The sequence below is a fragment of the Pteropus medius genome, unplaced genomic scaffold (assembly GCF_902729225.1).
Source record: "Pteropus medius unplaced genomic scaffold, Ma_sr-lr_union100, whole genome shotgun sequence".
NCBI classification, from domain to species: Eukaryota; Metazoa; Chordata; class Mammalia; order Chiroptera; family Pteropodidae; genus Pteropus; species Pteropus medius.
The window spans coordinates 1,586,258-1,603,430 of record NW_024355203.1 but is presented as its reverse complement, the minus strand read 5'-3'; the positions used below and the strand labels follow the sequence as shown (position 1 = coordinate 1,603,430).

Sequence of the window (17,173 nt, the reverse complement as noted above, 5' to 3'; positions counted from 1 at the left end):
GAGAGAACTTAATACATAAAAATCAACCACATTTCTAATAGTACTACCAATGTACATTGTTGAAAATGAAATTTAAAAGACACTATTACTTACAAACACACAAAGAAAAAAGTTCTAATGCAATTCCTATCAATATTCTAGTAAAGATTTTTGTAGACACAGACAAGTTTATGTTAAAATTTATATGGAAAGAGAAAGGGCCAATAATAACTAAAACAATCTTTAAAAATAGGATAAAGTGAGAAGACTCACTCTACTTGATATTTAGTCTCACTGTATACCTGCATTAACCAAGACAGAGTGGTATTGACAGAAATGAAACAGATCAAATATATAGAATAGAGAATCCAGAAATAGACCCACACAAACATGCCCAACTGATTTTGAATAACTGTGTAAAAGCAATTCCATTGAGGAAACAGCTTTTGCAACAAATGGTGCTAGAGCAACTGGACATCTAAAAAGCTATATCTTGATCTAAATAAACCTTACATGTTATATAAATATTAACTCAAAATAAATCAGATACCACCTCACACCTGTTAGAATGACTATCATTAACGGGACAAGTAATAACAAGTGTTGAAGAGGTTGTGGGGAAAAAGGACCCCTCAGACACTGCTGGTGGGAATGTAAACTGGTATAGACACTATGGAAAACAGTATGGAGGTTCCTCAAAAAAACTAAGAATAGAATTATCATATGATCCAGAAATCCCTCTCTGGGTATCTACCCCCAAATTTGAAAACATTTATCCATAAAGATATTTGCACTCCGATGTTCACTGCAGCATTATTCACAGTGGCCAAGACCTGGAAACAACTGAAGTGTTCTTCAATAGGTGACTGAGTAAAGAAGATATGGTACATTTTTACAACAGAAACTTTATTTTCAACAGCTAAAAACTGGAAACAGCTCAGATGTTCTTCAATGAAAGAATACTGAGGTAATGTCCATATATGGAATACTATTCAGCAACAAATAGGAACAAGCTACAGAATACATGCAACAACTTGGATACATTTCAAAGGAACTATGTTGAGCGAAACACACAATTCCAAAACAGTGATATACTATATGAGTCCACTGATGAAGCATTTTTATATTGAAAAAATTAGAAATGAAGAACAGATTAGTGGTTGCTAGGGCTTTGGGATTGGTGGGAGATGAAGGTGGATGTGACCAACAGGAGAGGTCCTTGAGGTGACAGCACTATTCTGTATCTTGACTGTATCGGTGATTGTCAATGTCCTGGTTATAATATTGTACTATAGTTTTGTAAAATGTTACCACTGAGAGAAACCAGGTAAAGGATTCATGAGATCTCTCTATATTATTTCTTGCAACTGAATATGAATGTAGAATTACTTCAAAAATAAAAATTTCAGTGAAAAAATAGGGTACTAACTTAGTATGCTACATTTGGGGAGTTTTAAAATGCTTACATGTGCACTGGTTAGCTCTGCATATGAAACTGCTAAAAAGGCATAAGTCTCAAGAAGGGGATTAAAACACTGGGAGTCAAGAGTACAGAAAAATTATATTTTTCAGAAAGTAAACATTTTTTTTTAAATGGCAATAATGGAAAAAAAAGTTGTTATGTAGCTCTCCTTCATTCACTTTTTCATGTAAAAATAATTAAAATTTTAAGAAGGAGAAAATCAAATAAAAAGCCAAGTACTATGGAGCAAAGAATTATGTGGTATTATTCTGTTCAAAATAAATACTAAGAGAAGGAAGTAAGAAAGCTCATTAATTATATTGATAGTAATCTTAAACATGTCCATTATTTACAAGACTTAATTGTAAATATTTAGGTATAAATACAAATTAACTACATATGAAAAGGCTTATTAAACCTTTTCATTGATAAGTTTAATATCCAGAACATTTAAAAGAAAGACTAGAACCTTAGAGTAGAAGCTAACATTTTTAAACATCTAAAGTTCTTTGCATGTGAATTACGTAAAAACTAATGGTGACGGTTTTGTGGCCTGGTAGCTAACAATGCGCCAAAATGTCAGTGAATCAACTAACAGCTCTGGACATCATGAGTACCTGCACATCAATACTAAGCCATGCTATTTAAACTGCTGGTTATGATTTTGAGTACCACTTTCCAAACTGGAAAAGGGAGTCATATCAGCACTAACTTCAAAGCAATTAAAATTTGAATTTCAGTGATAAAAGTATCTTTTTCTGAGTTTAGCACTTTCTCTAGAATTCTACTTGGCAGATATAAAACTTTAAGGTGTTTGTGTTTTAGTTTGACCTCCCATTAAAATGTAGACATACATACCATGGAATATTACCCAGCCATAAGAAAAGATGAAATACTGCCATTTGCAACAACATGGATGGATCTTGTGATTATCACACTAAGTAAAATAAAGTAAAATAAGTCAGATGGATATAAAATTGAAAGCAACAAATGAACAAGACAAAGGAACAGAGACTCATGGACACAGACAACAGTTTAGTGGTCACCAGAAGGAAGAGGGTGTGGGGGTGGAGGTAGAGAAGGGTAAAGGCGGTCAAATATATGGTGAGGAAAGGAAATTTGACTTTGGGTGGTGAACACACAATGTAATATACATATGACATATTATAGAATTATACACTTGTAACATATAATTTTATTAACCAATATCACCCCAATAAATTTAATAAAAAAAGAAAACAACTTGCTAAAGTTGTAAAAAATTTAGACATGAAAATCTGACAAATGTCATGGGTTTTGAAACTTTTTGACCTTTCATTCCTTATTCCAACTATAAATTGAGGGATATTTTAATGCAATTTCTCAGAGCACTGAATCACAGAATCATTTCTAAAGCAACATCAGTGCTTTAGAACTTCAGATTACTAATGTGTGCGCATCATCATTTTCTCATCAACAATACATAATGAAATTAAATGTTAGACTCTGGACACTCAGCTCAATTCTAATCTCGGATAAATGAAGACACTCATTTGCCTCTCTTGAAGAATCAACTCTACATATGCATGAACAACCAGAATTTTTTTAAAGAAACGCAGCAGACATGAATTGAAATCAAGTTACTATTAGTCAAGCGAGAACAGTCAGTCCAAACAGTACTCCTTGACTGTAGTAGCATGGCGATTATTTATCAATACCCCTACAAAACCTTTACCGTCTATCAAGAGTTATGTTTGAACATACAAGGATTGGTGACCCCTAAAGGAAAAAAAAAAAGAGTTGCCAAATAAATTGTATGTATGTTCTTTCACAATCCAGTCCACATTTTCCCTCAAGCACAAATCTACTTGCATTCATTTATATTTTCCAAAGTTAACTCTAAATATACATCACCAGTGTTAAAAGATAAATTTGTTTGACTTTTTAAAATGTGGCTTTGATCTATTTTAATATCCTAACACACAGGTAACCTTGTAACACACTCAGTATAGAGATAATTCCTACAGTGGACGACAAGGGGAAGGTACAACCCTTATGAAAGAGGAGTAATAGCTGCTGATCATAATTTCAGAAATAAATGTTGAATTTCGATTTGAAAAAGACACTAGGTGATTCTGAGAATTTCTCCAAATTGGGAATCGACTGAGTTCGATTTGGCTTTATTTCCCTTAATAAGCCGAAATACAGAAAGACAAAGAAATAGATTTAAACACACCCTCTGTATGCCCATACCCTGCTTTGCCAATGTTCTTAGAGTCAAAGACATCCACAGTCATTCATGCCCGGTGTGATTCACAACCCATGAAGGACTAACTGCTTAAACTGAGATTTTTAACTGCTAATGTGTTACATGGATACTGTTTCAATGTATTATCATTAAGCAAACTACATATGTCTCCTCCACAAGCAGACAGAGATGTGTGAATATATGATGAATTTGGGGGGGAATAAGGGCACAGATTTTGTTATTAACCTTTGTATCAGCCCTGAGGGACCAAGGACAATTATCGTATTGATCCAGTACTTTTAGTTAACAAAATGATCTGGAACACAGCCTTCTTATTCCCTAACATGGCAGTGTTGCCCTCCTATTGCTGTGCACATACACGCATTACTTAAATCATCTTTGCAGATGTGTGTAAACCAGAGCTATCTGTGCTCTATCTGTCTGTGAAGGGCAATAACAAAATGTTACAACCCATTTAGCAATAAACCATGCATCCTTTCTGCAAGTCTTTGCTTACATTTGATTTGCAGCATTTCACCTCTATAAATTTTATTTCATAGTCTTTAGTAATTCCTGGCAATATAAGTAGATACCCAGATGGTATCTCTTTTCTCCATAAGCCAGAAATAATGTCTCAATATAAATTCCAATCCCATCTTTTTATGATTTAGATTCTAAATTTTAGAAGGCAGCAACACACACAAATATTGAGACAATAGTTTAGATGAAAGGGATGGCAGCAAGATTTAAGCATAAGAAAGCAGCATGAGATTTGACTGAGTCAGCAGTAATAGAATTAAAAGGGTACCTGATGACACAGGCGTAAAGACCACTGTCCTGTAGTAACGTTGGCCGGAACCAAATGGAATCTTCTTCCTTGCTCATTCTACTTCCATCAAAGGCTATCGGCTCTTCAAAGTCTCCAGGACCAGAACTTTTGTACCACATCAGACTGAGTCCGGCACTTTGGGCTAGGGAGTAATTTGCTCTGATATAACCATAAAAGAGTGCACATTTGATTCGAACAGGCTCTCCCACCAAAACTTGATATTTCTTGATATCGACAGACCAATCAGTGCATCCATCCGCTAATGGGGGAAAAAAAAAAAGAGAGAAAGAGAAAACAGAGAAAAATTTAAGCGATTCATTCATTCATTCATTTACTCATTCAACAAACGTACATTGAGCATCTATATTGAACCAGATTCCATTCTAGGGACAGAGCATGTAACAATGGATAAAACTCAGAATGGCATTGAAAAGTAATTTACATTGCTAACCAACAATATATTTTTCACTTAGTTTGCTTCTGCTGGTATTTATTCTTAGTTTATATCAATGTAATTGTTATTGGTTTATTGCCTTTCCACTCTAAATCTACCTTTTGCCTGTTCTTTGGAAAAGGATCCAGATCTTTGAAACAGTTTTCCTTTGCTAACTGGCACTGAAGCTCTGTTGGTAGAGAGTGCTGGAGAGACATTGCAGGAGACAAGGGTTTTGCTCTCTGGTTCCAGCATGCTCTATGGAGGGGCTGTTGCAGAGTGCAAGACTTCTCCAGTACCCAGCTCCTGCAGCGAGTGGCAGCCAGCAGCATGGCGATTTTTTGGCAAAGCCTCACTTACCTCACGGGTAAGACATTTTCCCATGAACAACTATCCCAGGTACTTTAGAAGGTGAGTCTCTATCAAATTCCAGAGGGCAGATTTCGAACCAGTTCTGCTAGGGTGGCACTTCCATGATTTCAGCCATTCAGTAAACCATGGGCTTTCCTGATAAGATTTGTCTCTCACTTTGGCGAGGTGGGGGGAAGACAGCAGCTTTTCCTAGGTGCTGTATCTCAGCCATAGGAGTAACAGCAGCCATTCTTGCACTCTTTAGAGTTCTCTTTTGCTAAGGACTGAATGTCTATGTCTTCTTAAAATTTATACGTGGAAGCCCTAACCCTGAATGTGATGGTATTTGGAGGAGGGGGGTCTTTGGGAGATAAGTAGGTATAGATAAGGTTATGAGGGCAGAACCCTCATGAAGGGATTAGTGCTCTTAGAAGAAGAGAGATTAGAGCTTCCTTTCTACCCTTCTCTCCCTCCTCTCCATGTGCTCACAGAGGAGAGGCCATGTGAGTGCGCAGTGAGAAGATGGCCATCTTTAAACCAGAAGGAGGGCCCTCACCAGAAATCGAATCAAACAGCACCCTGATATTGGACTTCGCAGGCTCCAGAGCTGTGAGAAATAAATTTCTGTTGTGTAAGCCGCTCAGTCTACAGTATTTTGGAGCAGACTAATAGATCTTTCTTTCTTACTAGCCAATCTTTCATTATTCCAATACCTTGTTTACATTTAATAATTCTTTATAAAAACATTTCCTTGTTCAAATTAGTATGTGGTTTTCCTCTTTGATTGGATCCACACTGATAAAATCAGGAAAAAATGCTTTATAGTCAAAGAAGGCCAAAACAAAAGTGGGTCAAGCTCTGGTTAGTGGTTTCACAACCAGAGACAGAGGGAGATGGTCACCTTGTTCTGATTTCTAGAAGGGATATGGGGTTGATAGGGATTGGGACCAGTTGGGTTTTCTGGATTACCTAGAAGCACTGTCTTCCAAATAGCATCTTGACACCATTTTTATCACCCCTCTTACACACACACACATACACACCAACAGGTCCCTGCATGTCAGGTACAGTACCATTATCATCACCTCAGAGAAATTGTAAATTTCCACTTTAGAAAGGGCAGTTGCCCAATACTTAGCAGGATAATCAATGTGACATAGTTTACAGTATACGAATACTGAGCCAAGGGCAAAAATTAAGAAAAGAAGACTTCTAACAGCAGTAGCATCTGAGTATTGCCAGCAGGGTTTAACTCACTAAAGATTAAAAAAGAGGGCAACCTAAAGGATCGGAGAACAGGATAAATAACATAGAATCTGAAAAAAAATTATCAAGAGGAAAAGGAAGTTGTACATTAGAGCATAGAAGACATAATCTATGGAATTATCTCCATTTCTTATTTTAAAATTATATCTAACATCTAATGAGCACTTAACTATGGCTGAATTTATAAATTTTCATTTACCCTTCACAGAAACATCCATTAAGGTATTTGAAGTCATTGCTCCCTCTATGTGAAACATTTCTCACCAACCAACTGCATGCCTTTCTCCTTCCCTTCCTCCAAATGTCACCTCCTCAAAGAGGCCTTTTCTAACTGCTCTGTCTGAAATGCCAGCTTCGTATTCTTGTCACTTGATTCAGATTCTGCTTTAATGTTTTCTCAGAGGACTAACTGCTATCTGATGTTACACCATGTACCCACTTTTCGTTGGCTTTCTGTCTCCCCAATAGAATGTAAGCCCCTTGATGTCGAGGACTTTGTCCTTCTTACTGACTTCAGTTCTTAGAACTGTGCCTGCTAACCAGCTCAACATACATTTACTAACTGAATGAATAAATGAGTAAATAAATTAACAACTAAGTTTTATAATTGAAGAAACTCAACACCAGTTAATGAGTGGAAGTCCTGGAATTCTCACCCAGCTATGTCTGGCCCTAGAATTCCTTCTCCGTACCACCACAGTATTGTTTCCTGATAAAGGTATTTTCAAATTCCCAACATTCGTTAATTTAGTTAATTTCAACTACTAATTTTTGGTCTAAGAGTCCTTGTAAAGAGCTGTAGTTAGATATTGCCTAGAGTAAATGTGCTGGAAGCTTCGTGGACATCTTCGATGTCCAAGTCATTGCCATTGTTCCTGTCCATGACTACTGCAGAGCTGGTACACCACATTAAATAGGATGTCAGAAATATATACACACAGATGTCAAAGTTATATAATTACCTGTGATATTTATTAACACAATTTTGTACATTTGGCCTATTGTATAAAATTAATCCTTGGTGGGATTTTATTTTAAAGAATTATTTCTGGTGATAAGTATGAAATTATCTTGTTTTACCACTATATGAATTATAATGCATTTCCAGACTCAAGTAACTGAAGCCATCTGTCACAGAGGATATCACCGCCAGTGAAAAAGGCAGAAACACCTTCAAGGTAGCAGTATTAAAAGTGAGATAAAATTATTCAAACTCTCAGAAGATTTGTAAGATAAAGCAAAATGCTTGAAGCTAAAGACAAAAATAGTTTAAAAACTTCTAAAAAGTTAGTAACAAATGGGATCAAGAGAACAGAGGGAGAGTTGTGTTGGGGATAGAAATATTAATACATACTTTCAGAATATGCTTACTGAGAAAAATCTTGAAAGCAAACTATAAATATTACTGAAAATTAGTTATTCAGTCTTTAACTATCAACTAGGAAAAAAGTTTCAAACAGCTCACAGTTATATGCCAAGGAAAAGGTGGAGGTGAACTGAAGAAATAACAGCACCTGGGATATCAAAAACAGTTTATGCTTACTTAATATGGAAATACATGTAGGATCTATGGCTTAAGAAGTTTTACTACCAGTAGATTAACTGTATGATGTTCAAAAATAAATGATAAAATTATTAACATGTTTTCATAGATCTTTGGGAAAGATGGCAACTAATATAAAGAACAATTCAAGATATTTTCAAATTATTTGGATAAACATTTAAATAAATGATGGGCTTATGGCTTTTCTCAATAATTAAATTTAAACATTTAATTAAATGCAATAAGTGATGAGTGATATTTTTTTCCTTTGTTAACATTTTGCCTCATTTGCATACCCACTCTCTCACTCTGTGTATCACATTCTTTTCCTAAACTACTTGAAAATAAGTAGAGACGTAATGACATTCCACCCCTAAATACTTTAGTATGCATCTCCTTGTGAATAAAGATATTTTTCTTATGTAGTCGCTTAGTACTTTTTAAAATCTTATATAGAGGGACAGATCTTAAGAAAAGATCTTAAGACAGTGGGACAGATCTTGAAGATCTCACATCTTAAATGAAAATGTGATAACTTAAAATCTAACTCCTAATGACCAGAATTGCTACCGATATGTTCAATTTTTCCTTACTTCAGCATACCAGCTCTGTTGGCTTGGAAACCCTCATTCCAAAAACGTATTTCTAGACACCATTAATTCCATTATGTAAGTTACTAGGTAACCTTTATTATTATTATTTTTTAAATTATCATCAGGTAATTGTGTAAGCCAATAGTATTTAATCTGCTTTTCTGTCTTTCAGTATAAAATACCTTTCTATAAGCCTCTGTCGGGTAGTCCACTATTGGTATTCTCCTTCCTTGATGGGAGGACATCATGAAAGTACTCTAGTTCAATGACTCCTCTGCAATACAAATTCCTTCAGAGTCAATGGGAGTTTATAAAGCCATAAAGTTGCATTGTGGGGTGGAAGTAGGAAGCATCATATTCATTCATTTTTGTTACCAACCATAATGGTCTGGGAGCTTATATGAAAACAGTGATGAATTAGATTCAGAACTAATTCTTTTACAAGGAGTTCATACTGATGTACCATTTCATTAAAAAAGGCTACACAGACTGGATAATGTAAGTATATTCAAATGAGATTAGGGAAAGTATTTTTAATTAAGTCACTATTACTACATATATGAACTCTAAATATTTCCATGGTAACAAGCTTGAAGGTTGCATTATTTCTTTAAAAAGTCTAATCATTGAGCTGATACTCATTGCATCCTAATATGAAAATTTAAGACTTTACCTATAAAAGAGAAAATTAAATTACTCTTAAATTATCTACTTTGTTACGTACATTGAAATAAAGATAAAATAATAAGGTATCAGTGATAGCATAACGATGTCCCACTCTGATTCCCTCTACTAAACTCATATATCTATTCTCTAGCTACTTTGAGGATTGCATGCTGACAGCTCACACTTGTCTACTTCTTTTGAAAATTACTCTTGATTGACAGGAACCACCCTGCTGGGACATTTACACCCCCCGTGGTTGTAGCCACTGCCAATAACTGACTAATGTTGAGTATACAAAAGGCCCCACTTCTTTGCCTCAAGTAGGGACAATTCTATAGCACTGTTCATGCTCCATTGCTTCTCTGCCAGTGGACCTGACCTAGCCTACAGTTTACTGTAACGTCCTCCCTCTGCTCTATCTCCTTTCCTGCCCTGCTTCCCGTCCCCCTCCCACTTAGGTCTGAAGTCCAGCAGTGGTAGTAGAGAAGGAGAAATGGTGTGGATTGACAAAGATTTAGGAGGTCAAACTGGCAGAAGTTAAGTAATTGAATATAAACAATGAGGAGGAGAAATAATGCAAATTTACTCTGCAACTCATATGTTTTGTTATAAACTGAACTCTCTTTTCCAGTCAACTAAAAAAATCAGTATCATGTCTGTCAAGTGGTTGGGTCTTTAAAATGTTTTCTTTTTTTTTTTAATTAAGTTTATTGGGATAACATCGGTTAATACAATTATATAATTATAAAATGTTTTTGTAATTTCTTTTTATTTAAATATAGTTGATATACAATCTTATATTGGTTATATAAATTCAAGTGTACAATATAGTGATTTGACGTTTTTACAATATCTTCATTTAAAATTTTTAGGAAATCAAAATAGGATAAACTTTTTAAAATGCATATATAGATATATGTGTGTATGTACATACATAGATATGCATATATATATATATATATATATATATATATATATATATTTTCAATTTGTGATCAAAAATAAATACCTGGCATATTGGCATCATTGTTTTTGATCCCTAGTGTGCTGAGAGAAGCCAAACTTGAGACATGAATGAAGTTAGGGAGCGTAGGCCATGCACGCAATCTATCACAGATACTGAACAAAAAGGCTGAGGGTAGATTTTAATTGAATAAATTCTGCACTGGCTGATAGTTTTTCCAAATATGAACCTCATAAATGAAAACTGACAAATTATCAGCAGCCATGATAGCAGCACAATGTGACACAAGTTAACCTTTCTACTGTGCATTGGTTCATACGACACTTTATCCTCATCTCTACTTTCTGGATTATGTTGATCTGAGGTAGAATATTTCCAGATTCTTGCCTTTAAAAATATATATAGTGAAACACTTTTGGAAGAGCTCTTTCAAATATTTTGGAGAGATATGTGTGTAGTAAGGGACAATGTTACCCAAGAGACTGCTGATGTTTGGAAACCCCGTTTCTAGAACACTCTATGTCTGAAAATGCCTGTGGACCTGACCTAGCCTAGTTATTATCTATCACCTTCTCAATGTAGATCATCTCCAGGTGGGTGCGGGCCTTGGTGAGCTATTATCAAATTTCTCCTGAGTTACGGTTCCCTCTTTATCAGGAGACAGTAAGTGCCAAGGCAAAGAGGATGGCAGTAGAGTTAACTCTCAATCATATCTAAGCTTCCAAATTCTAGCAGGTGTTCCTGGTACGAAGCCACAAAAATCTGTGCATTTCATAGCATGCACTTGGTGAGGATTTATTTTTCAAAGTATTTTTCTCTACTGATAAAAAGAAAAAAGGGAAACCATAGGAGAGTAAAAAGAGAATAAAATTCATTCATAATCTATTCTATTGTTTATTCTGCTTTTCTCAGCTGAATTTTGCATCATGACTTTTGTACTGAATATTTTATAATAATTGCATAATATTCCATAATAGTGCTACATTACAATTTACTTAACTCTTCTGCTGTTAGCTGACTCTAAGTTTTTCCCCTAGGTTTGACTGTTCTAAATAATTCTTTGATAAAACAATGTTTTATGCAATGCTCCACAACACTCCTCTCCAAAATGAGTGTTATTCCCTCATGACCCAATCCCAGAATTGTAATCGCTGGATCAAACAATAGGTTTGATCCTAATTTTTAAATAGATTTTCTAAAACTGTCTCATAGCTTCTTTTCACAATAACCATCTATGCAAGCACCTTCTTTACTACATATGCTGAGATTTTATTTACTCTTATGCATTGTTTTTTAACTGAACATCAAGTGCAGTTTGTACACTTTTGTCTCAAATTACAAAAATATAGCATCGCCATAAATATCACTCATCTAATAAGTAAATGGCAAAACTGCCATAGCCACCATTTATCAGCTCTAAATCTCTGATAGAATTAATCATCATACATATTTTACTCTATTTCAAACTACTTTTACTCAACATTACAATTCTACCCATTCATGTCTGTATTCTCTTTTCAATGAAAAGTTGTGTTAATACAGCTTTGGTAATTCCTTTGGCCCCAACTCTCCAGGGAAGCCTCTCAAATTTAAGGAAACCAGCTGTTTTTGTACCTGCCATAAAGACAAAATAAGGTAGTGAAGCTCCCCGAGGAGAGGTAAAGAGATCTGCTACCAGTAATGTCTCCTGGCCCATTACAAACCATATCAGTGTTTGGCATTTATCCCTTTCCCAATGCTGTTGTTATCTTTTCCTTTACTGGATTATGTTGGGATGGTCTTTCCTCTTTGAAATGCCATCTAGAGTTATAGCCTGTGACCCAACAGCAAGGAAATAATGACATTGACCCAGTATTTGCCCATATTATCCATTAAGAAAAGAGAAAACATCCTTCTGAACAACATGAGATTTCTGTAAATGATGCTTAAAATCAGTTTTCAATGTCCACAGCCCATTTGCTGAGGAGTCACCAAAAATGCTACAGTATTCCCAGGGCTCTAGAACCCAGGGCAACTAGGGATATGATTTTTATCTTTCCTGGAGAGGAACATCAAGCCAAGTCATAATAGTACATAATTGGATTGTAGTAGAGTCTAGCCTTGGTCTTTGCTGCTCATAAATTTCTCTCTGAAAACCTAATATATCTGTATATCTTTCCTGGTTGAATAAGATAAACCTCTTGTCCAAGACAAAAATAGTCCAGGTGAGTATTTATATTTTCAAAAAGAAAAAGGAGGAGAAATAGGCACTTGGTTTCTACCAGAAAGTTGTGACACTGACTCTTAGTTCCCTCTTCTTGCATTCTTTTATAGGCTTGAGGAGTGCTGTGTTCCTGACTATAGAGAACTCCTGAGAATTCGAGGTAAATATTTATTGCATGCCTTCAATCTTAAGTTGACTTTATAATCAACGGGGACCCCTGAATTCTTCTTGAACTAAAATCCTAGCCTTTCCTAATTAGCCATGCACCCCAAAGGAAGTAGAAACAAATACACATGTAAATGCAGTGCTTTTATTTTTCCATTTTTTAAATCTTTTTAAATCTAATTTACTGGGGTGACTTTAGTTAATGAAATTATATAAGTTTCAAGTGTACAATTCAATGATACATCACATGTATATTGCCTTGTGTGTTAACCATCCAGTTAAATCTCCTTCTGTCACCTTATATTTGACCCCATTTGCCATTATCTACCTTCTCCCCTCCAGATCCATTTCTTCCATAACTCAGTTTTACTTTTACATTATGATGTCACGTGGGCATACTTCTGAGCTATTGCATCTGTAGAGTCAGAAAAAAATCAGTCTGGAGTGTCAAACAGAGCTCAGTAGACTTTTGGAAAATGACAGTTAACTTCTTTGTGCTTCAAGTTATGCCATTCATTCATTTACTCAGCACCCACTGTAGGACAGGGAATATTTTAAGTGCTGGGGGTAGAGTCGTTACCAAAACAAGATTTCCAGTTTTCACAGAGAAGACAGACAAAACCCACAGTAATATAATGCACTGGGAAACAAAAACAAAGCATGTTAAGAGGCTAGAGTGCCTAAGGTGCTCTCAATACGGTGGTCAGAGAAGGGTTCTCAGAGGCGCAAACATTTGAGTAGAGAGTAAACTCAGCAAATAAACAGCTGGATTCAAAACAAAGTTTCTGAGATGGGAATGCACTAGAAATGTTTAAGGAGGCTGGGTAGTTGGAGGAAATGAATGGGAGAAAGAGTGACCAGCTCCTCAAGGGCCTTTCCTTGTCTGTTAGAGGTGGAAACTAACCATTATTTCTCAGAGCTGAGGTAAAAACTAGGAAGAGAGATACTCAATATGGAGCATCCCTTGCTGTTGTTGGAGGATCACCTTTGTGTACCTTCTTGTCTCTTCCTGGCAGTGTCGCTCTCAAGTGGTGAGTATCCCCCACATTCACGTGGCCACACTGAAGTCTAGCTTAAATCTTAGTCGCCATGTACCATAAACTAGTATTCGTTTCCTATTACTGCTGTAAAAAAGTACCACAAACTGAGAGACTTAAGCAACAGAAATTTATACTTTCATAGCTCTAGAGGCTAGAAGTCCAGAATCAAGATGTCAGCAGGGCTGGTTCCTTCTGGGCACTCTGAGGGAGAATCTACTCCATGTTCTTCTCCTAGCTTCTGGTGACAGTGGGCAAGCCTTGGCATTCCTTGGCTTGTGGACACATCACTCCAAATTCTGCCTTCATCTTCACATGTGCTCCTGTGTGTCTCCATGTCTGTGTCTCTTCTCTTCTTTTAAAGACACTAGTAATACTGGATTTAGGGGTCGTCTTACTCCAATATGACCTCATATTAAATAATTTCATCTGTGAAAACCTTATTTCCAAATAAGGTCATATTCTGAGACCCCAGGAAGGGCATGAATTTTGGGGGGACCCAGTGCAAATTCGAGTCTGGGTTGATTAATGGATGGGCTTTTCTGGATAATCAAATTGGCTGAAAAAGAAGAATGGCATGTACTCCATATAAAGATATGGGGGGAAAAAAAAAACAATTAATGAAATTTTTCTGAACATAATTTACCCAGAAGGGGCTCTGAGATCTATGTGTGACTCATTCACCACAAAAAAACATTATTTGTCATTCTCTGTGGACATGCTTGTTAATGAAGATAGAATTAGGAAATGTATATAATAGTACAGTAGGGTAGTATATGACCTCTGGACAAACCAGACCCAAGTTCAAATCCCAGCCATGTCAAGGTCAAGCAAGTCATTTAAGCTCTCAGGGCCTTCATCTGTATGTTGAAAAAAATCTGTCTCCTGGCCTTGTTCTGTTTTCAATAAAGGAAATTTCCCTGTGTTTTGAGCCTGTGCTTGTGCCTGCTGCGTGCTCTGGAAGGAGTGAGGGATGGAAGATAGTGAGCAGTCAGGGTCCCAGAAGAAAGAACCAGAACAACCACTTCTGAGATAATTGGTCAGAAAACAAGCTTGATAGTAAACTTGAACTGTTTGTAGTCTGATTCAACTGCACTATCTGGGTCAACAGGCGGACTAGGTGTTCTACAACCACCCTAGGCCAAGCTCCATGATAACAATCAATCCTGAACTGACCCCCAACCCTTGTTCAAACTCATCAATCACTTTTCCTTATGAAATCTTCTGGCTTTGCTTTTTCTAAGGCCCACACTTGCTTTTAGCCTGGGAAATAGTCTTCATAAAGGGTGTTCTTCTTTGCATACAGATATGTGAAAAAATTCTCAATACTTTAAGGTAATTTTCTCTGTGTCATTCTTTGACAGTTAATCTGAAAGCCCCATCCCCCTCTGGATCATGCTATCCCTGCCTTGCCTGGCAGAATATTCTGCATGAGACTCATATTGTCTTTGAATCTTTATTTTTCGTTTCTTAATGTTTCAAAGTGATATGAGAAAGTGCCCAACACAGTACCTGGTATATAATGGATATTCTCTTTTCCATTCCCATACTGAACGAGAACAGGAAAAGCTTCAATTTTTTGGTCAACACAAGCAGTCTCTTGTGTTGTGGCATTACAAGAAAATCTGGATTTTGTGTGTGTTTGTTTGTTATTATTCTGGGCATAAAGAATCGATATAGATATGTAACACCTTGATGCATATAATCCACCCTTTATAGAGTAGAGCAATTTTGATTTACTATAAAGAAATTTTTCATTCTTTTGATTATTTTTTTGTGTTCTCTATTTAATATTACATCTTTATTAGCATGAATCACATAGCATTAATATTTGCTTACAGATATTTCATTCATCACTGTACTGCAGGGACTTTGAGCATTGGGAATTTACTATCAATCTATCTATATATCTATCTATGTAGCATTTATCTACCTACCTACTACGTACCTACCTATCATCATCCATCTATCTATATCTAATCTATCTCTAATTGTATACCTACAGTTATTTCCAAATCCATATCTATTTGCTTTACCATTGTGGTTGACTGAATTGGTGTTCATTTAAATTGGTACTGAAAATGAGTATCTTGGGTATCAGCGCAATAACTCAAAACTATTGTTTTTAGGTATTTTTAACCTTACTAATTTTGAGAAAAATTAACTAAGAAGTTTTCTTTTCTTTATAACATTTCAAAGCAATTCAATTTGTGACTCAGAATAATTTTATTCCACAGAATTGAACATAGTTCAAAACTCAGTAAATCTTTATTGATTTATTAAACAAAATGCACTCTGTTTTACATTCATCGGGCATACTAGTATGCTATTAACTTAATTCACGTGTATCTCCACAAAAACCTTCTGTTTGAACCACAAAATGAATAAGGGGATGCACATACAGATAGGTCAAAAATATTGCCAGCTTCAGGCATTTTATACCTTTGGGGCACTTGTTGGACACTGGATTAAATATCAACACGATGAGCAACAAACCAAGCAAACAGTGATCAAATTTAATCTCTTTCCCAATTTAGAGGCACCTCACAGAGAAAGGCTTGTTGGATGGCAGGACATTCCCCCTGCAATTTGATCTTTTAAAGAGAGAATAACAAGGCTTATTGCACATATTTACTTTCATTTTGTGTTAGATCATGCAGAAGAACAGAATTCTGTTTTTAAATGCTGCAAGTTATAAAAGGTTTTAAAATTTTAGAACAATTCCATTGGGCAATTGTTTACAGCAATGAACAAATGAAATAATCATGTGTTAGAATTCAAATCCTGTTTCACTATAATTCCACATATGTCACTGACCATCTACTATATGCAACTCACTGTTCTACAACAAAGATTAATGAGACTAATGTTGACCTTGAGGAAATCATTTTTTAATAGGGAAGGTCATGTCAACAACTACACAAGGAAGAATGGAGAAATTCTGAGTAAAGATATCATTGCTGAGGAAACACAGGACAAGAGATTTGTTTTATTTCAACCCAGAACTGTTTTCTATTTTTCAAATAAAATAATGGAGAAGAAATATGACTTGGAAGAGCAAAAATAATTTAATAAAGAGATGGAATTTGAATTGTGCTTAAATTTAAAACTCGATAATTAGAGAAAATTCCAAGTCAGTGAGATATTATAGTCAGATAGAACAGTAAAGGGTAAGATTCTGAAATGGTGGAGTGGGGTGGGAGGAGAAGAGTGTGGCCACGTGAAAATAAGAACAGAAAGGTGAGTTTGCTAAACACCAAGCAAAGAAACTTGAACTTAATCCTGTAGCCTAGCAGTTCACAAAGTTTAGCATGCAACAGAATCACTCGGAGTAATCGTTAAAAGACAGGTGGTTTGGCTCTACCATCAGAATTTCAGATTCAAAGAGTGTTGATTGGAACCTAAGAATCTACATTTCTAAATAGTACCCAGGTGATGGTTCTGGATTGACACTT

The 17,173-nt window shown here is 35.8% G+C and overlaps 1 protein-coding gene across 2 annotated transcripts in view; it reads right to left on the bottom strand.

The window, feature by feature from the left end:
* IL1RAPL1 (interleukin 1 receptor accessory protein like 1) overlaps positions 1 to 17,173 on the bottom strand; it is a 1,227,390-nt gene that overhangs the window by 585,876 nt on the left and 624,341 nt on the right. For both annotated transcript variants that reach the window (XM_039857239.1, XM_039857240.1), the window contains one exon: positions 4,477 to 4,756. In XM_039857239.1, coding sequence (XP_039713173.1) covers positions 4,477 to 4,756 — 280 coding nt within the window. The remainder of the gene's footprint in view (positions 1 to 4,476; positions 4,757 to 17,173) is intronic.